A 21,763-nucleotide genomic window follows, 5' to 3' on the forward strand; every position below is an offset into this window, starting at 1 on the left:
CGGGGATTGAACCTGGGACCTTCTGCATGCCAAGCAGAGGCTCTGTCACTGAGCCACGGCCCCTCTTGACAGCTCAGGGTCTCATGTGGAGGTCTTTCCCATCACCTCCTGCCTGGTCCTTTTAACTGGAGATGCCGAGGATTGAACCTGGGACCTTCTGCATGCCAGGCAGAAGCTCTGCCACTGAGCCACAGCCCCTTCCCATAGCTCTCCAGGGTCTCAGGCTGAGGTCTTTCCCATCACCTACTGCCTGGTCCTTTTAACTGGAGATACCGGGGATTGATCCTGGGACCTTCTGCATGCCAAGCTGATGCTCCACTGCTGAGCCACGGCCCCTCTCCATTCCTGCCCAGGGTCTCAGGGAGAGGCCTTTCACATCACCTCCTGTCTGGTCTTTTCAACTGGAGATGCCGGGGATCGAATCTGGGACCTTCTGCATGCCAACCTGATGCTCCACTGCTGAGCCACGGCCCTTCTCCATGCCTGCCCAGGGTCTCAGGGAGAGGCCTTTCACATCACCTACAGCCTCATCCTTTTAACTGGAGATGCCGGGGATTGAACCTGGGACCTTCTGCATGCCAACCAGAAGCTCTACCGTTGAGCCACGGCCCCTCCCATACATCACATGCAGCACTGGGGGCCCGTGGAGATGGCCAGGTGCCATTGGCCTGATCCAACATTGGCTTATGTTCTTACGTTGGCAGTGATAACTTTATTGAGATGTATGCAAGATCCGGGCTGCGGTGGCTCAAGTGGATAAGACGCTGAACTGCAGACTGAAGGGTCGGTAGTTCAGCAGTTCAAGACCCGGGTGCTGCATGACGGAGTGAGCTCCCATGTCTGGTTCCAGCTCCTGCCAACCTAGCAGTTCGAAAGCAAGAAATTGCAAGTAGATAAATAGGTACCGCTTCGGCGGGAAGGTAACAGCATTCCGTGCGCCTTGGTGTTTAGTCATGCCGGCCACATGACCATGGAAATTCTCTGGACAGCGCTGGCTCTTCGGCTTGGAAACGGAGATGAGCACCGCATCCCTAGAGTCGGATTCGACTGGCTTTCGAGCAAGGGAAACCTTTACCTATGCAAGATCCAGACAGTCACTGTGTTAGGACTTTTGGCGGGTACAAGCTTAATATAGATAATTCAAATAAAAGCCCCTTCCTTCCCCCATGCAGACGTCACATTCACACCACACCTGACATTGCCATCCCAACTGAATGAAAGACACACGTCTTGGTTATCCGCAGCTCAGGCTGGTACAGAGGAACTCCCAAGGACACCTTCCCCTGGGAAATGGAAAGGAGGGGGGAGGAGCCCCGACTTGGGGAGAAAGTTATGACTTCTAGAAGCAAAGGTCCCATTCTCTCACTCCTTCACTCAACCCCCCTCCCCGCAGGAATCCCCCCCCCATAACTATGGCAACCAAAGCGAGCAAAACGAAGCACAGTTTGACAGTCATCCTCAAGCCCCACTCCACCCCCTTTCAGCTGCTCCCAACAGTTTGGAATTGGGCCGCTCTCCCCTGGGGCCTGGGGGAATGCATTGGCCTCCCCCTGGGCAGCTGGACTTGAACTGCGTTCTCTGTCGGGCAGGCGCTCTGGAAGCGAGTGAGGTTTTCGTTGCGCTCCTCGGCGCTGCTGTTTGGGGAGCTTTGCCAGCCAAATGGCCTCTGCTGCTCCTCTGCGGTGCCTGAACGTGTGGGTGGGAGCCTTGCAGGCAGCTAGCGGGAGGCTCCAGCACACTCACAGGCAATGCGCCCTCCAAGCTGTGGAGTCTTATGAGCAAGAATGCTACTTTGTGGGCTTCCGGCATTAAAGTTGTGAGTGAGCAATTTGGCTGCTGCATACATCAGTTTGCTCTGGAGCCATCTGTAAGGGTCCTTAGCCAGGTTACTCAACACAGGGCTTCATGAGAAGATAACTGTTTATTGGTCATTCCAGTACTAGAGACCACGTGTACAGCTTGTGTCAGGAATGGCCGCCAATACTAGGGCCTCTGACTTATACTAGACTCAAACATCCCCCCAGTAAGCATGAGCCAATGGATACATCTCGCTCGCGCGGGCAAAGCAAACAGGCGAAGAAAAAACCGTTAACTTTCCCAGCCGAGAGAAACTGCAGCTGGAGCATCTACAAGGTCCAGCATAAGACAGCAAACAGTTGGTGAGCCAGGGAGAGCTGAGACAGGAAACGGGAGGGCCACCCCTCCGCACTCCAGACCTATGACAGGGATACCTGACACCATCCTTCCTAAGCTAAGACAAAAATGTGTGAGCCGGAGGCTAAAATACCGTGAGCTAGCTCACACTAACTCAGCTTAGAGGGAACACTGCTCACAAGACAGAGGGAGCGATCAAAGGCAGTCGACCTGCCGCCGCTCTGGAGAGCTGAAAGGGGGGGGGGGACCTGGGGGAGTGTGTTGTTGTTTTTAAAGCTGAGGATGGTTTCTCAGTTATTCTGACAGAAAGATTGGAACATTTGGGGGGAGCACGGAAAATTGATTTCCCCCCCCCCCCTTTGGAATCAGCGAAATGCTTTTGCAAAGAACTGCTTGCTCCAGATGTATAGCTTGAAACATTTTACATTTATAGCATTAGGATATCACTTCAAAAAGGGTTGTGGACAGAACGGAGTGGGTGGGGATGAGGGCGACGGGGATGATGGGGGGGGCCTGAAGACCAAGAAGCCCCACGAGGAGAGGCTCTGACGGAGGGGGGAATAGGACTCTGCTCTCTTGAAGCACTACAAGGGCTGCGTCCCTTAGGGGAGGGCAAGGACTCCTTTCTGTCGGCAGCAGAGGAGAGGACTCGCCATAATGGGTTTGAATTAAGGGCGGGAAGGTCCCGGCTGGGTCTTAGGGGAAACTCTTTGACAGTGGGGAGTTGTGCCACAGTGGAATCAGGTGGTGAGCCTCCCCCTTCCTGGCAGTCTTTCAGCAGCGGCTGGACAAACACACGGTCAGGGATGCTCTAGAGCAGGGTTCCCTCTAAGCTGAGTTAGTGTGAGCTAGCTCACAGTTTTTTAGCCTCTGGCTCACACATTTTTGTCTTAGCTCAGTAAGGATGGCTTTAGAGCAAATTAATTTATGCAGTACCCAAATCACTTGCTCACAACTTTAATGCCAGTAGCTCATAAAGTAAATTTATTGCTCACAAGACTCCACAGCTTAGAGGGAACATTGCTCTAGAGTCTAGGCTAATCAGTTTGGTGTCGTGGTTAAGCTTTGTTGTTGTTCAGTCACACAGTCGAGTCCGACTCTTTGCGACCCCATGGACCAGATCAGGCCAGGCCTTCCGGTCTTCTGCCGTCTTCTGAAGTTTGCTCAACTTCATGTTCCTTGCATCGATGACACTGTCTAACCATCTCATCCTTTGCCGTCCCCGTCTTCTTTGACCTTCAGTCTTTCCCAGCATCAGGGTCTTCTCCAGTGAGTGCTCCCTTCTCGTTTTGTGGCCAAAGTATTTGAGCTTCAGTTTCATTATCTGGCCTTCCAGGGAACAGTCAGGGTTGATTTCTTTTAGGATTGACTGATTTGATCTTCTTGCAGTCCAAGGGACTCTCAAGAGTCTTCTCCAGCACCATAGTTCAAAAGAATCTATTCTTTGGCGCTCGGCCTTCCTTATAGTCCAACTCTCGCAGCCATACATTACTACTGGGAATACCATTGCTTTGACCATGCGGACTTTTTTTGGCAGGGTGATGTCTCTACTTTTTATCATGCTGTTGAGGTTCGCCATCGCTTTCCTCCCAAGGAGCAGGCGTCTTTTAATTTCATGGCTGCTGTCACAGTCTGCGGTGATCTGGGATCCCAGGACCGTGAAGTCTGTCACTACTTCCACAACTTCCCCTTCTATTTGCCAAGGAGTGATGGGGCCGGATGCCATGAGCTTAGTTTTTTTGATGTTGAGCTTCAAGCCCACTTTTGCGCTCTCCTCTTTTACCCTGAGTAAGAGGCTCTTTAGGTCCTCTTCGCTTTCTGCCATTAGAGTGGTATCGTCTGCATATCTGAGGTTGTTGATCTTTTCCCCAGCAATCTTAATTCCCGCTTGTGATTCATCCAGGCCAGCATTTCGCATGATGTACTCTGCATATATATTAAATAAGCAAGGTGACAATATACATCCTTGTCGTACTCCTTTTCCTATGCAAAATGAATCAGTATATATTAAATAAGCAAGGTGACAATATACATCCTTGTCGTACTCCTTTTCCTATGCAAAATGAATCAGTTGTTCCATATCCGGTTCTAACTGTGGTTAAGTGCGCGGACTCTAATCTGGGAGAAGCGGGTTTGATTCCCCACTCCTCCACTTGCACCTGGCTGGATGACTTTGGGCAAGTCATAGTTCTGATAAGAGCTGTTCTTGAAAAAGAGCCATTTCTGTCCGAGCTCTCTCAGCCCCGCCTACCTCACAGGGTGCCTGTTGTGGGGGGAGGGGAAGGGAAAGGAGTTCGTAAGCCGCTCTGAGACACCTTTGGGTAGTGAAGGGCGGGGTATAAATCCAATCTCTTCTTCTTCTTCATTGTGCAGGGGGTTGGACTGGATGGCCCCTTCCAACTCTAATTCTAAGAGTCTATAATTCTATAATGGTGATTATTCCTATACATTCTGTAGACCTATAATCTTTGATATGTTTATGTCCTGGCCCCACTGCTGGACCTCCTGTTGGCCCCTGGTCTTTTTGGCCACTGTGACAGAGTGTTGGCCTGATCCGACATTGGCTTCTCTTATGTCCTTATTTCATTGTCTACATTTTGTCCATAGTTAATGTGTTGTGATGTGCTTGATGACAATAACTTATTACAGAGTTCGGTGCTTTTGGTGATAGGAAGTTCCACTTGATACCCAAGTGTGCTGTTAGCCTTGCCTGTTGTGTGACTGGTTCTATCTGAATAATACACACACACACACACACCATTTACTACGATATTTGTCTTCTAATTTCATTATTCCCCCGCCGCCGCCACTCAGATAGCAAACATTTAAGGTCCGTGTGCTCTGGTGCAACATTTTGCAGCTCTCCGAAATATTTGGGTACATTGAAAGTTTTGCTTGTAGAAGACTAGGGCGTTTATACTTTCAAATGCCATAAATATGCCAATTAGTACAATTTGATGTGCTGATTAAGTTAAAAGTAGTGCATTTTGTGTTGTCAAAGCAGCAGAATAAGTTTAGGCTTGATAAGAAATTAAATCTGCATGCGCTTCGGGGTTTTTTAACAAATATCCATTTATTTATTTGGAGGGGGAAGGGTGACATTTTTCTCCATGGCTTCAGAATTTCTGGAACTGTTGTCTCTCTGAACCTTGCCTGTCTTTGTGATGGGCTCCCTGGCCAGGTGCTGGGCCAGGCAATTCAGTGGCGGCTCCACACTGGTGGAACGAGCTCCTGGAGGACATCAGGGCCCTGCGGGGACCTTTTGCAGTTCCGCAGGGCCTGCGAGTCGGAGCTCTTCCACCAGGCCTTCGACTGATGAATGTACCATCGTAAGTTGAATGTGCCACGGCCCTGTTACAACGTCGGACGGTCCTTTCTACCTGGATCGTGTACAGGAAACTGCCGCCATCTGTTTGCACTGTTTGTACTAGCACTTTATGTCATTGTTTTATTATGAATTCTATAGTATTTATTGATCTTATTGTGTGTTGACATCTGTAAGCCGCCTTGAGCCAGTCCGTACCGGCAAGGCGGGGTATAAATTGGAAGTAAATAAATAAAATTGGGGCAGGGGCTCTTGGAGTGCTTGACTCACGGAGGGTGTCGTTCGCCCCCGGAGATTCGCAGACCTCGTGCCATAAGCACTTTTCTCCTCCTCGGGCTTTCTCTCTCTGTTCTGTTAACTTAGCTAAATGCCCGGCTGCCAGCTCCAGGTTGGGAAATATCCAGAGATTGGGGGCGGAGCCTGAGGAGGGCGGGGTTTGGGGAGGGGAGGGACTTCAGCGGGGTATAATGCCATGGAGCCCCCCTTCCAAAGCAGCCTTTTCCTCCAAGGGGCACGGATTTCCTTTCCCCCCGAAGATCAGCAGGAGATCTCCAGCCGCCACCTGGAGTTTATGCAAACACATAAGCAGAATAATCCGTCACGCCTTTCCGATTACACCGGAGCCTTCTGTCTTCTTATACAGTTCTAATTGCAATCATGAACAGTACACACACAGCAATGGTTTTGCCACCGTGCATGAATAACATCTGCGCCAACTGAATAGTGGCGTGGAAGTCTTTCTTTAGATTGCTGTAGTCACCAGCTCACGATGCAGAGAGGTGTTTCAAACAGACTACACGTCAATCCTAAAACAAAACAACCCTGACTGTTCGCCGGAAGGCCAGACACTGGAGCTGAAGCTCCACTACTTTGGCCACCCAATGAGAAGGGAGCCCTCACTGGAGAAGACCCTGATGCTGGGAAAGACTGAAGGTCAAAGAAGACGGGGGCGGCAAAGGATGAGATGGTTGGACAGTGTCATAGATGCAACGGCCATGAAACTGAACAGACTCCGGAGCACAACGGAAGACAGGAGGGAGGGCCTGGCATGATCTGGTCCATGGGGTCGCGAAGAGTCCGACTCGACTGTGCGACTGAACAACAAACACGTGTCATTTTGACTCTTACCAGAGCTTGGTGGGATAAGTAATGGAATGTAATTTATGGCAAGTCTAATGTTTTAGCCGCATCCCTAAGGAAAGTGGCCTGACGGAAGCCTTAAGAAACGGTGAAGCAACCTAGGCTTGCCGTTGCCGCTCCTTCAGTTTGCACAGCGGCTATCCCTGAGCCTGTGCCATCTGTTTTGTGTTTTTTTTTCCATAACCAAAATAAAAACAGAAAAGACAGAAAACTACCCTACAACAAACATGGAGCATATACTCATTATGGCAAGTAACATTTCACATATAAGAATAATTCATTTCTGCACCTGTGCCAGTTAAAAAAAATTGAAGTCCAACAAAAAGTAGTTTGACCATTAAGTTTAAGTTCCTTGCAAATATTTCTCAATCCATTTATATAATCTTGACCATTTTTCCTCAAAAAGTTCCTCTTTTTATCTTGAAGTTGTAAAGTCAATTTGTCTTTGTAAATAATTTCTTCTTTTGATGGGACTTCTTCTTTCTTCCTTCACTGTCTTCTTGGTGCTTGGGGGGGGGGTCAACAGTGGGAGGGCTTCTAGTGTCCTGGCCCCACTGCTGGACCTCCTGATGGCACCGGGTATTTTTGGCCACTGTGTGACACAGTGTTGGACTAGATGGGCCATTGGCCTGATCCAACATGGGCTTCTCTTATGTTCTTATAATATTATGTTCCAATACTTTGCATATACGATCCTGGCAGTAGTTGTAATACATATAATCATATAAACATCTGACTTTTTAAAAGACTCTGGGCAAATATTCAAGAAAAACAATTCTGGTATAAATGGTATATTCATTTTTAGCATTTTTTGTAATATCTCATGTATCCAGATCCAATATTTCTTTGTAACCTTACACGTCCACCACATACGGTATGTTTTGTGTTTTCTATTTGCAATACCTCTCTGCATCGTGAGTTGGTGACTGCATCATTCTGAAGAAAGACTTGTACTTTCGAGGACTCTTAGGTCAGTATTCAGCTGGCGCAGATGCTATTTATGCACGGTGCAGAGATGATTATAACATATCATAAATAATTTTATATTTTTTATATTTTTTTGAAAAATATTTTTACAATAATTTCTCCATATATAATTAATTATCTTAATCACAATTCACAATATAAGAGATATCAAAAAATATCAAATATCATCTCCGTAGAATCTCAAAAGATATTGTACAACCTTATAATTAATAATAGTCCTCCTCTGTTAAATAAAAGTTTCAAAAGGGAGGACTCCTCAAAGTCTCTTTATAACATGTGCTTTTTCGATATCTCTTATATTGTGAATTGTGATTAAGATGATTAATTATATATGAAGAGATTATTGTAAAAATATTTTTCAAATATATATGTATATATATAAAATTATTTATGATACGTTATAATCATCTGTGCACGGTATTTGTTGTGTGTTGGTTTTCCTACTTACCGTGGGTCCTTGTTTGGTTTTGTGAATTTATGCACGGTGGCAAAACCACTACTGTGTGTATTGTGTATAATTGCAGTTAGATCTGTATAAGAAGACAGAAGCCTCTAGTGTAGTTTGTACGGCGTTACAGACTATTCTGTTTGTTTGCATAACTGCGTTGGCTGTATTTCCATTCTCTCTTTTTTTCCCCCCAAAACAATTTATTAGGATATAATATACGTTCAAATTCACATCAAAGTTTGTTATACATCCTTTTTCCTCTTACCCCCACCCTTTCATGGCTTCCCACAGTGCTCCAACCTCCTGCCCATCTCTTAAATTTTTTACATATCTTCTCTTTTAGTGTATTTCCATTCTCGTGTGATGGCCCCCTGTAGATTGGCAACCCTGCTGGAGAACTTTCCCAGGGGCCGTGCAAGTTCCTCTCCCAGCTGCCCCGAGAGAAGCAGAAGTTGCATTTGCCTGGGAGGGAAGCTCACATGGGGGACTTGGGCAATGCTCCCTCTAAGCTGAGGAGTCCTGTGAGCAAAGGTTCTACTTTGCAAGCGACCGGCATTAAAGTGGTGAGCGAGCCATTTGGCTACTGCATAAATTAGTTTGCTCTGGAGCCATCTTTCCTGAGCGGAGACAAAAATGTGTGAGCCGGAGGCTAGGAGACTGTGAGCTAGCTCACCCTCACTCAGCTTAGAGGGAACAATGGCCTTGGGGCAGGCAGGCCCCATCTGTGGCCGTGGGCCTGGAGTCCCCCCTGGGCGTTCCGCTGACGTGCGTTCCAGGCTGTCAGTGAGCGTATTTAAAAACGCAGGCTTTTCTGGGCCGGCTCCCGGCTGTTGTTTGTCTCCCGTTTCCCCAGCGCAGAAACTCAAGCCTCCGCCGCCGCGCCACAATCCATCTCTGTCTCTCCAGCCGGCGGAGAGAGCCCCTGGGACTGCTATTATTTGCAAACAGTCTTGCCGGAGCCCCGAGTTTTCCCACACTCCTCTCGCTAAAGCGGAGGCCACGGATTTGATGTAGTGCATGCTGCCGCCGTGGCGGCCTCCCAGCCGACTGCCGTGTTGACACAGGTTGCGCGCTGTCGTCTCCCGGCCATCCCTCACCTCGCACCGTGCCCCATCGGAATGATGGAGCAGCCGAGCCGGGGCCGGCCACCTGATAAACCTGTTATCTCCCCTCCCCTCCCCGCCCGGCGCTTCTCCCCGTCTCCTTGGTGTGTGAAAAATCGACACCTCCCCGGGCTGAAATCTGTTGCTGAGGAAGCCACATTTATTAGCGGCTAATGAAACCTGGGCGTGCAGAGCAGACGCCTTGTCCTTTGTTTGTGGTGCCCCGGCCGGATGCGGCGCGTGAGGAGAGCTGAGCCTGTCCGTCATGTGGGGACGGTCAAGGGCCTCTTGTGGAGCCTCTCGAGCCTCTTGTGTGTGGGGGGGATAAGGGGGCCATCCATTTATGGAAAGCCTACCCCTCCCAGCCCCCCCAGCTGCAAGCAGGTAAACGTCACTTGTACCAGGGGAAATCGATCTCCACTTTTCAGGGCGCCAGGCCGAGCCAGAGCCGAGGAAGAAGCGCCGGTTCATCTGTCTTGGCAGCAATGAAGAAAGGGAGCCCTCTCGTCTGGAGTCTGCATTTCTATCTCTGAAATGCACTTAGGTACACACACACAAAAAACCCACCAAAAGGAGCTGTGGTGGCTCAAGTGGTTAAGACACTGAACAGGCTGTGGAAGGTCGGTAGTTCAGCAGTTTGAGACCCGGGTGCCGCATGGTGGAGTGAGCTCCCATCTCTAGTTCCAGCTCCGCCAACCTAGCAGTTCGAAAGCAAGAAATTGCAAGTAGATAAATAGGGACCGCTTCGGTGGGAAGGGAACAGCGTTCCGTGCGCCTTGGTGTTTAGTCATGCTGGCCACATGACCACGGAAACGTCTTCGGACAGCGCTGGCTCTTCGGCTTGGAAACGGAGATGAGCACCACAACCCTAGAGTCGGACTCGACTGGCTTTCGAGCAAGGGAGACCTTTACCTTTACTACAAAAAACCAAAGGCACAGATATAGAATGGGAGGGACTTGGGTTGACAGCAGCACCTGTGAAAGGGATCTGGGTGTTCTGGTTGATCACAAGCTAAACATGAGCCTGCAGTGCGATGTGGCTGCGAAGAAAGCGAGTGCAATCTTAGGATGCATTAACAGAGGAAGCATTCTGTCCAGATCACGGGAGGTGGCCGTTCCGCTCTATTCTGCTATGGTCAGGCCTCACCTGGAGTCCTGTGTCCAGTTTTGGGCATCACATTGTAGGAAGGATGTTGACAAGCTCGAGCGTGTCCAGAACAGGGCGACCAGGGTGGTGAGAGGGTTGGAATCCAAGTCTTATGAGGAAAGGCTGAAAGAATTGGGCATGCTTAGCCTGGGAAAGAGAAGGCTTAGAGGGGACAGGATTGCAGTCTTCAAGTATCCGAAGGGCTGTCATGTAGAAGATGGAGTGGATCTATTCTCTCTTGCTCCGGACTGCAAGACTAGATCTAATGGGTGGAAATAACAAGGGAGTCGATACCGGCTAAATATCAGGAGAAACTTCCTGACTGTCAGAGTGGTTGAGCAGTGGAACAGTCTGCCTCGGGAGGTGGTGGTTGCTTCTTCACTGGACATTTTCAAGCGGAGGCTGGACAACCCTATTTCGGGTATGTTGCAGGGCTGTCTTTCGGCTATGCTCCTGCAGAGTGCAGGGGGGTTGGACTAGATGACCTGCTTGGTCCCTTCCGACTCTAACATTCTATGATGCTGTGCAACAGAACACCCTTCCGATACTCCCCTTTTTTTCTTCCAGGGCGATAGGGGCATGTTTTGTTCCCCGCCACCCTCTCGCCAGCCTTCATCAGCCATATTAACGCCTAGGCGGTGTGGAGAAGTTGGGGTTGGGTCTGAGCACAGCTGCCCGCAAGCCTGCGTGAAACACGGAGCGCGGCTGGGCGTGCCTGGGGGAGAGGGAGCGTGTCGGAAGGCAGTCGTGTGGGTCTGCAGGAGAACAGCCGCGACCGGAGTCCAGGAGCACCTTAACAAGAGAGCCGCGGGAATGTCGGAGTGGGTGCGCTCTCCAGAGCCAAGGCGCTCCTGTTGCCAGACACCGGGATCTGAGCGCTCTTAGCCCCGTCGGAAGGCAGGAGGGCTGTGGGGAAGATGGCTCGCAAAGGATGCGAAGGGACCATGCCGAATGCGGTCCGCTTGATTAGAGAAGAGGGGGAAATGCAGGGGTGGGGTGGATCCTGCCCACGTCCCTGGAAGAATTCCGGGAATGGTGCCAAAGGTGATGTCTGTGCAAAGTTCGATGCGAAAGCCAGTTTGGTGTGGTGGTTAAGAGCGGCAGACTCTAATCCGGAGAACCGGGTTTGATCCCCCACTCCTCCGCCACATGCAGCCAGCTGGGTGACCTTGGGTCAGTCACAGGTTCTCTCAGAGGTGTTCTCTCAAGGGCAGTCCTTGACAGAGCTCTCTCAGCCCCACCTCCCTCGCAGGGTGTCTGTTGTGGGGAGGGGAAGGGAAAAGCGATTATAAACTGCTCTGAGACTAGGATTGAAGGGCAGGGTAGAAATCCAACTCTTCTTCTTCAGGCCATTGATTGATCACATCAGTTGCGTTCATACCTTGCCTTTCTCCTGACGGAAGCCCAAAGAACATCACGTGACATCCCGCCCTCCTCCATTTTTTTTCTCTCCCCTCCCCAGTGAAATATTGGTTAGGCTGAGCGCCTGTGCCTGACCCAACGTCTACCCGCCCAGTGACCCACCGGAGCCAGGATTGTCGACTCAGTATTGTGGTGTAGGGGCTACTCCACAGTTTAAGAGCCAGTTTGGTGCCGTGGTTAAGTGTGCGGACTCTAATCTGGGAGAACCGTGTTCGATCCCCCACTCCTCCACATGCAGCTTGCTGGCATGACCATGGGTCGTCACTCACAGTTCTGTCAGAGCTGTCCTCTCAAGGGCAGTCCTCGAGAGAGCTCTCTCAGCCCCACCTACCTCACAGGGTGTCTGTCGTGGGGAGGAGGAGGAGGAGATTGTAAACTGCTCTGATACTCCTTTGGGTAGTGAAGAGTGGGGTATATAAATCCAATCTCTTTTTCTTCTACTACTCAGGGTGTCGGACCAAGATCTGAGAGACCCAGATTCAACTCCCCACTCTGCCATGCGAATTTGCTGGGTGACCCTGGGCCAGTCAGTGTAACCTACCTCACAGGGTTGTTGTGAGGATAAAACAGAGGAGAGGAGAACGATGTAAGCCGCACTAGGTCCCCACCGGGGAAGAAAGTTGGGTGTAAATGAAGTAAATAAATAAAAATGCTCTCGGGCTGGCAGCTCCTCTCCAGGATCTTAGGTGAGGCCTTCCCCAGCTCTGCAGCCCGTCACCCTGTTGCTATGGATGCAGGCATATGCAGGAAACGCATCCTTGGCAGGTTAGGAGAAGAAGAAGAGATTGGATTTATACCCCATGGCCCTTCGCTACCCAAGGGAGTCTCAGAGCGGCTTACAAACTCCTTTCCCTTCCCCTCCCCACAACAGACACCCTGTGAGGTAGGTGCAGCCAAGAGAGCTCTGACAGAAACAGCTCTTTTTCAAGGACAGCTGTGCCAGAGCTTGTGACTGACCCAAGGCCATCCAGCCAGGTGCAAGTGGAGGAGTGGGGAATCAAACCCGGTTCTCCCAGATTAGAGTCCGCACACTTAACCATTACACCAAACTGGCAGTATGTAGGTGTATGAGATAAAGACACACACACAGAGACAGAGTGGAGGTGCAGATGGCAAGGCAGCGCACGCTGTTAAGACTGTAAGAGAAGCCGTGTGGGATCAGGCCAGTGGCCCATCCCGTCCAACACCAGAACCCAGGTGCTCTCAGGAGGTCCGTCACCTGAGCTAGTATGGGTGGAACTCTGCACTCTCGAATGAAGAAGAAGAAGAGGAGATTGGACTCATATCCCACCCTTCAGGACCCGAAGGAGTCTCAGAGCGGCTCACAGACTCCTTCCCCTTCCCTTCCCCTCCCCACAACAGACAGACACCCTGTGAGGTAGGTGGGGCTGAGAGAAATGTGACTGAGAACTGCCCCTGAGAAAACAGCTCTGAGAGAACTGGTGACTGACCCAAGGTCACACCACCAGCTGCATGTGGAGGAGGAGTGGGGAGTCCGCGCTCTTAACCACGACACCAAACTGGCTCCCCAAAAGAAGAGAGAAGTGGCTGATAGTTCTGTGTACATCCAAAACTTGCATTCTTTTGTAAAATGGACATTATTCTTCCTGCCTTTTTTGGGGGGGGTATTTCTGGGGGGGAGGGCAGGACCAGAGGAACTGCTGTGCTCAAGACTGGCGGGACGGGGGGGGGGGGGGGGGGGGTGTCTGATTCAGCCAGCTTTCCATTTGTGCTTGAGGTGACTTGGGAAGTAGATTTTGCTGACAGGCAGCCTCAGACTGAGGCCCAGGAAGGAATCTGTTCCCAGGCCAGATGGGGATTTTTAAAACATCCATCTATCTATCTATCTATCTATCTATCTATCTATCTATCTATCTATCTATCTATCTATCTATCTATCTATCTATCTATCTTCTAGGTTTGTAGCTGGAAGGTGCTACGGGACCCTGGGCTAAGTTTGGAGACAGAGATCTGGTCACCTCTGTGGCATGCACCACCATCTATCTATCTATTTATCTATCTATCTACCTATCTATCTATCTATCTATCTATCTATCTATCTATCTATCTATCAGTTTATTTATTTAAACCTTCATATCCCATCTTTCCTTGTGATTCAAGGCAGCTTATAATAACAGTTACTCCATTGGTCCACCATCTCTGTGTTTGTGGCACCTGCAAACTTGAGGATTTACCTCACTATGGCCCCAATCGCACGCAGAAGTTGCCGTGGGATACTCATGGATGCCGGGTGGGTTTTACGGGCGCGATCAAATGAGCACATCTGGCAAGCATCGCACACCCGTAAACAACCCGTCCCGTCCGGCCGAAGATCCGGAGTTAAAAAGTACCTGTGAAAATCCACTATGAAAAGCTTGCGACGGGCCGCAGACGGACTTCCTCCGTCTAATCGCTGCAGCGCGCTCTTCTTGCCGCGTTGAAGTGCGCTGGAAACACGCGCCGCCAGAAACAACCCCGGTCCGCCGCTGCAGCGTCGGGTCAGGTAGTGGCGGATTAAATTGCAGCGGCACAAATAGCCACACACACACACACACACCGGCGTTATCTGGCCCTATATCCTCTTTTGCCCACTGTATTCTAGTCCGAGGGCTACATTTTTAGCAAGTATTTTATCTGGTCTTAGTGCTTACTCAGTTGAGGATAAAATTTCATTTTTATTATCTGACATTGATGCATATGTCTCTTATAAAGTTTCATTATTTGCCCTTGCTGCAAAGAATATACGTTCCAAGGTGGCATCGGGAAGGGGGGGCCACTGCATTAAAATTAGTCATACTTTGTGATTGATTTCTGGCACTTTTATATATTCCGATATTAACCTACAGTTTGTTCACAATTTGTGTTTTGTAATTTTGTAACGGCCAATGGCTGGTTACAGTAAACTAAACTGAAACTGCAATAACAGTTATAGAAGCATTTCCAGTTAAGAGCAAAAATCTAATAGAAACCTTGAAGCTCTCCCCCTTAAAAGAGGCCTGCTGTTCGGCCCCCGCAAAAGTCCCGGCAGACAGGCAGGCCTTGCAGCGCACCCCCAAGATCTTGGAGGGGGTGGGGAGGCTCTCAAATGTTTGGGGAGCCCCGATGGAAAAGGCCTGGGCTCGATGGGCTACCCTGAGTGGTGGGAGAGCCAGCAGAGGGCTGCCTGGTGACCATAGTTGGCACGAGAGATGTGAAGGCCCGGGGGGGGGGGACAGAAAAATTCGGGGGGAAACCGTTTTTTCCCTGTTTTTTCCCTGAAGCCTTTTTGGATTTCTTCCGAAAAATTGGGAAAATTGAAAAAAGAAGAGAAAGGGGAGGGGAATGATTATGGAACGTTTTGTTTTAACATGATGAATAAAATATTTTAAGACAAGGTGTTCAAATATTTTCCAAATCATTTCTTTAAAAAAAATACATATGGTATCAGATTGATCTAATTTCTGTGCACTGAGGACAAGCAAGTCCTAGGTTACAAACTGAACTCTCCAATGCAAGAACAAGATGCATTTCTTCCTTTAGGAGGTGCTATTGTCACAAGAAAAGAAAAAGGTTTCAGGTTTTGTTTTTGCATGTGGGTGGGTATTCTGTTTGCAATAATTGTTCGGATGCACTGTCTTTTTAATATGCTAGTTGTGATAATTTCATGCCCAGAAAAAACGTCCATAGTCATATTTTATGTTCCTAAAGTAACAGAAGGGCTTTCAATCTGGAAAAAAAAAGAAGTGCTAAGGTAGCATTTTTTTCAATTTTTCCAAAACTTTCTGTTTTTTTTCCAGGGGAAAACTGGGTTTTTTCCCCGAGCTTCAAAATTCCTGGAAATTTTACATCTCTAGTTGGAACACGAGGACATAGAGAAGGGGACGGCCCTTCAGACGTGCGGGGTCCCACATCTTGAAGGGCTTTGGGTGAACTTGGCGGCGCGCCGGCCGTCCTCCACATCTCTCTCCCTTCTGCTCACTGTTTGGCACAAAGGCCCCTCTGCGAGCGCAGTTGAGCCGCGTTACGGGATCAGGGCCTTCCAGCGCAGAATCATCTTCTGCTTGTTGCTTCCCCATCCTAGACATGGCCCCTCACCTGGCCGCTTCAGAGCCGCTCGGACGATGGGGGGCCAGCCTGTCGCTGGGCTGGAATCAGGATGGCGAAGAGGCCCCACGGCCCGAGGAGGCAAGGCAGGGATAGAAGACGCTTTAAGCGAAATAAACCGGCTCCCTAACCCGAGTCTGTCTGTCCGTCTGCAGAACACGTCTGCTCCATCCTGGCTTCTCTCCTGCGGAACCTGAGGGGACAGCAGAGGACCCGCCTGCTCAACAAGTTTACCGAGAATGACAGCGAGAAGGTGAGGAGGGGTGTAGGCGACTGGGATCAGGGCCTGTCCTCTGGGGGAGTGTGTTGACCAGGGGCCATTTCGTAGAAAAAGAGGTGCAGGAGCTCATTAGCATAACTCATTCGCATAACTCATTTGCATATGCCACACCCCCTGACATCACCGGAAGTGTCTCGGAAGGCAACACCCATTGCTCAGGCTCCACTGGACTGTTTTGGATTGCTAGCTATGGGGGGAGAGATGCACAGATCTACCCTAGCAGAGGAGGGAGAGCTTGTACCTGAATAAAACTTGGTGTTAAAGGTCCCACTGGACTGTTTTGGATTGCTAGCTATTGGGGGGGGGAACGTGCAGATTTGTCCTCGCAGAGGAAGGAGAGCTTGTACCTGAATAAAACCTGGTATTAAAGGTGTCACTGGACTGTTTTGGATTGCTAGCTATGGGGGGAACGTGGATGTGCAGATCTGCCCTAGCAGAGGAGGGAGAGCTTGTACCTGAATAAAACTTGGTCTTAAAGGTGCCACTGGACTGTTTTGGATTGCTAGTTATGGGGGGGGGGACGTGCAGATCTGTCCTCACAGAGGAGGGAGAGCTTGTACCTGAATAAAACTTGGTCTTAAAGGTGCCACTGGACTATTTTGGATTGCTAGCTGGGAGGGGGAACATGCAGATCTGCCCTCGCAGAGGAGAGAGAGCTTGTGCCTGAATAAAACTTGGTCTTAAAGGTGCCACTGGACTTTTTTGGACCAGGGGGCCGGGGGGGGCGGTGCTCTGCAGCCTACCTGGCTGCTTCTTGCTCTGACTGAGGGCTGCTGGGAGCAGGGGGTGGGGCTTGTTGCATGTGCCCGCCCCCTGGGCTCTTTACTGCCGGAGCTCCGCTGTATCACTTGTATTCTGGTGTGACAGTTAGAGTTTCGGACTTAAACCTGGGATAACAGGGTTCGAATCTCTCACTTAACTGGGAAGCCCAACAGGTGTCCATGAGCCCATCACAGTCTCTCCACCGAACTTCCTTCACAAGGCAGTTGTGAAGGGGGGGGGGGAAACGATGCGAAAAGCCACTTTGATTCCCCGATCAGGAAGAGAGGTGGGATACAGTTGTGTTTTTTTTAAAGAGGCTGTATCCATTCTGCCAGATTGACCTAGCAGAGTGTTGTCCCTGGTGGACTAAAAGCAAACACTCGTAGGCTAATGATATGCAGAAATCAAAGAGGGTCAGGGCGTGGCTCGGGGCCAATCGGGAGTCAGATAAGAACAGAAGAGGAGCCAGTGTTGGATCAGGCCAGTGGCCCATCTAGTCCAACACTCTGGGTCACACAGTGGCCAGAAATACCAGGTGCCATCAGGAGGTCCACCAGTGGGGCCAGGACACCAGAAGACCCTCCCACTGTTGCCCCCCCCAAGCATCAAGAAGACAGAGCATCCCTTGCCCCAGCCCAAGAGTTCCTCTCTATACCTTCTGGCTAAGAGCCACTGATGGACCTCTGCTCCATATGTTTATCCAGTTCCCTTTTATAAGAACATAAGAGAACCCATGTTGGATCAGGCCAATGGCCCCTCCAGTCCAACACTCTCTGTCACACAGTGGCCAAAAACACCAGGTGCCATCAGGAGGTCCCACCAGTGGGGCCAGGACACGACAAGCCCTCCCACTGTTGCCCCCCCCCAAGCACCAAGAAGACAGAGCATCGCTTGCCCCAGCCTGAGAGCCCCTATCTATACCTTGTGGCTAAGAGCCACTGATGGACCTCTGCTCCATGTGTTTATCCTGTTCCCTCTTGAAGCCGTCCATGCTTGTAGCCACCACCACCTCCTATGGCAGTGAATTCCATGTGTTCATCACTCTTTGGGTGAAACAGGACTTCCTTTTATCCGTTCTAACCCGACCGCTCAGCAGTTTCATGGAGTGCCCACAAGTTCTTCTATTGTGAGAAAGGGAGAAAAGTACCTCTCTACCTGCTCTATCCCACGCATAATCGTATAAACCTCGATCACGTCACCCCTCATTCGCCGTTTCTGCAAGCTAAAGAGCCATGAGTGCTTTAACCTTTCTTCATAGGGAAAGTGCTCCAACCCTTTGATCATCCTAGTTGCCCTTTTCTGCACTTTTTCCAATGCTATAATATCCTCTTTGAGGTGTGGTGACCAGAACTGTACACAGTACTCCAAATGAGGACGCACCATCTATTTATACAGGGGCATGATGATACTGGCTGATTTGTCACGCAAAAGCTCGCCTATAGAGTTTTCCCTCAGATGACCGTGGCCCCGCCCCCAGCGTGCCTGGCGTGGTCGCGTCACCTCCGGGTAAAGTGCACGTCGGGGTGCGGTTCCCCCCGGGGCCCGATCCAGCGGCAGCAGGGAACGGGCCCCTGGCGCGTGGGTTTCCCCGCCCCCCGGGGGGACTTGGCAAGCCTAGGTCAGTCTTGGGTTTTGACTCTGTTTCTCGAGCTGGCGTTTCAATCTGCGATTATCGGATTAAATTACGAGTGTTTCTGGTTTTGGCGCTTTTAAAAACGTTGGCTCAAAATGAGCATCTGTTTGAAAATCAATTAAAAGACCACCCAGAACCAGGCGCAGGCTGCTAGAGGGCGGCTAGACGGCAGCTTCTGCCAGTCAGCATTTCCCGTGGGACTTGGAAACGAGTCCCCTGGGGGGGATTCTGTTGGTTTTATTCGACAAAATAGAGCAATTAATGTGCTTCTCAAATGCTGGTAAGACTGCTTTTTGATTTTTCTCCCCTGAAATTCATAGATGGAGAGAGATCTGTTAGTGACGCTTAACCCTGAGACCTCACTGGAACTTCCATGTTCAGGGGCAGCCATGCTGCAGTGGCTCCAGGTTGAGCCTTCAGCCTTTATGTCTGGCATCCAGGCTTCTCAGCAGCAGACTCCTCGATCCTTGGACTGATTCGGCAGGTCTGTTCTTCTGGACTCATAAGAACATCAGAAGAGTCCTGCTGGATCAGACCACTGAGGGTCCATCTTGTCCAGCATCCTGTCTCACACAGAGGCAAACCAGTTCCTATGGAGGACCAACAACAGGGCAGAGAGGCCGAGGCCTTCCCTTGACAAGGACATCAGAAAGGCTCTGCTGGATCAGACCAGTGAGGGTCCATCTAGTCTAGCATCCTGTCTCCCACAGCGGCCAACCAGTTCCTCTGGAGGGCCAACAACAGGGCATAGTGGCCGAGGCCTTCATAACAGCATCAGAAGAGCCCTGCTGGATCAGACCAGTGGTCCATGTAGCCCAGCATCAGAAAAGCCCTGCTAGTGAAGGGAAGGGCTGCCAACAGCTATTAGCCCCCAGACTTGGACTTAAGAACATCAGAAGAGCCCTGCTGGATCAGACCAGTGAGGGTCCATCTAGTCCATCATTCTGTCTCACACAGAGGCCAGCCAGTTCCTCTGGAGGGCCAACAACAGGGCAGAGAGGCCGAGGCCTTCCCTTGATAAGGGCACCAGAAGAGCCCTGCTGGATCAGACCAGTGAGAGTCCAACTAGTCCACCATCCCGTCTCACACAGTGGCCAACCAGTTCCTCTGGAGGGCCAACAACAGGGCAGGGAGACCAAGGCCTTCCCTTGATAAGAACATCAGAAGAGCCCTGCTGGATCAGACCAGTGAGAGTCCACCTAGTCCAGCCTCCTGTCTCACACAGGGGCCAGCCAGTTCCTCTTAAGGGCCAACAACAGGGCAGAGGGGCAGAGGCTTCTCTTATGTACTCATATGAACTCTCAGGCTGGGGCAAGTGATGCTCTGTATTCTTGCTGCCGGGGAGGGGGGGGCAACAGTTGGAGGGCTCCTAGTGTCCTGGCCCCACTGCTGGACCTCCTGATGGCCCCTGGTATTTTTGGCCACTGTGTGACAGAGTGTTGGACTGGATGGGCCTTTGGCCGGATCCAACATTGGCTTCTCTTATGTTCTTATATAAGGTCCCTGGTTCAGTCCCCAGTATCTCTACTTGAAAAGACCAGATCGTAGGTGACGTGAAAGCCCTCTGCTGCCTGAGACCCTGGAGAGCCACTTCCAGTCTCAGTAGACAACACTGACCTTGATGGACCAAGGATGTATTTGGGGAAGGGCTGTGGCTCAGTGGTAGAGCCTCTGCCTGCCATGCAGAAGGTCCCAGGTTCCATCCCTGGCAGCATCTCCAGTTAAAAAGACCATTCAGGAGGCGTTGTGAAAGATCTATGCCCGGGACCCCGGAGAACCTCTGCCAGTCTGAGTAGACAAGACTGAGCTTGATGGATCTGAGGGTCTGATTCAGCGTGAGGCAGCTTCCTTCGTGCCTCCTGTCCCCCACCCCACATGCTGGTTTTCCAAGCCAAAAGGGCCTTGTCATGATCTGGGCTGTGCCACCAGAGGCCTACTAGGCCCAGAGATCCTGGCTAGCAGTAGGGGATCCTGGGCCTACAACTCCCAGAAGCCCCTGAGAGGTTTTGGAGCCAAAATTGACCAATAGGAAAATAGGAGGGCTGGGAATAAAAGATCTGGTGCAGCAGGAAGAGCTGTTCTTTCTTCCAGAGGGCAGAGCCAGAAGGAAGGCTGCTGCAGGGGAAAAACCCTCATCCTGAGGGAGGGGTGAGTAGTGTAAGGCCACTTGAGATAGTGAGCTAGGGACAGTGTATGTTTAGACGCGTTAGGGCATTTGATTTCTTTTCACCCACTTACTGTTATTCTACACCTTGTTGTTTGACCTCCTATAAAATAAACCTTTTCCTTGTTTTACTCTGCCTGGTCCTCACGCCCGTTATTCGGCCAAAAGGGAGGTCAGAAGGTCTTGGGAGGGTGCTCTGGGCCTTCTCAAGGGATCCTAAATCCAGAGTGGTGGCAGCGTCAGGTGACACCCCCCCACACACCTGAGCCGTGACAGGCCACATTTTCAAGCTGGAATACTGCCTCCTGGGTGTCGCTGCAGGGAAAGCGAGACAAATCGGGGCGGGGTTGTGTTGTTTGGCTTGATTCTGCACGTGGAGCATTGTCCAGGCACGGTCGCCGCCCCATCCCGTTGCTGTACCTTCCCGCCGCCTGGAAGCCCGGCTTGTTGCAAACTGCACCGCATGCTGGTTTGTGGGCCGTTTGCCTGGGTCTTTAAGGGGCAGTGGCATGTCGTTTCTCCCATCCCTTTTTCTCTCTCGTCTGCTTTTCCCCTGCAGGTCGATCGACTTATGGAACTGTATTTCAAGTACCTGGACGCGATGCAGGTCGCCGATAAGAAGATAGAAGGCGAAAAGCACGTAAGTGAACGTGTTCCCATCCCGCCCACCACCACCTCGGGTCTTCAGCCTTCCCCTTTCTCGTTGTGCTTTATTTGGGGAGGGGGGCTTCTTCCACCATCCCGGCGGGTGTCCATGCCTCCCGCTGCACTGCTGGGAAGCATCAGCTCTTCACAGGGGTTGCCCCAGAAGGATTGTGGGCCAGTCCCTTCCGCGCTGGGCACTGCATTGGGCAAGCCCTCCCAGGAGTCTGCAGGGAACGGTCTTTGTGGAGACTGTGGTCGAGCCACGGCTGACTTACGGCGGCCCTGTGGGGTTTTCAAGGCGAGAGACTTTCAGAGGTGGCTCTGCCCTTACCTGCCTCTCCGTAGCCACTGGGGACTCCCATCCAAGGAGCGATCACTGCCGACCAATGCTCCCTCTAAGCTGAGTGAGTGTGAGCCAGCTCACAGTTTTTTAGCCTCCGGCTCACATGTTTTTGCCTTCGCTCGGGAAA

The 21,763-nt window shown here is 50.8% G+C and overlaps 1 protein-coding gene and 1 non-coding gene across 2 annotated transcripts in view; both read left to right on the forward strand.

Moving 5' to 3' along the window:
• CTNNBL1 (catenin beta like 1) overlaps positions 1 to 21,763 on the forward strand; it is a 183,034-nt gene that overhangs the window by 133,770 nt on the left and 27,501 nt on the right. The window contains exons 12-13 of the mRNA XM_015422778.1: positions 15,965 to 16,062; positions 21,208 to 21,288. Coding sequence (XP_015278264.1) covers positions 15,965 to 16,062; positions 21,208 to 21,288 — 179 coding nt within the window. The remainder of the gene's footprint in view (positions 1 to 15,964; positions 16,063 to 21,207; positions 21,289 to 21,763) is intronic.
• TRNAG-GCC lies at positions 20,131 to 20,201 on the forward strand. Its single transcript has one exon. It is a non-coding gene; the product is annotated as a tRNA-Gly (tRNA).

The sequence above is a fragment of the Gekko japonicus genome, unplaced genomic scaffold, assembly GCF_001447785.1.
Source record: "Gekko japonicus isolate JY-2015 unplaced genomic scaffold, Gekko_japonicus_V1.1 scaffold1179, whole genome shotgun sequence".
In the NCBI taxonomy this organism is placed as follows: Eukaryota; Metazoa; Chordata; class Lepidosauria; order Squamata; family Gekkonidae; genus Gekko; species Gekko japonicus.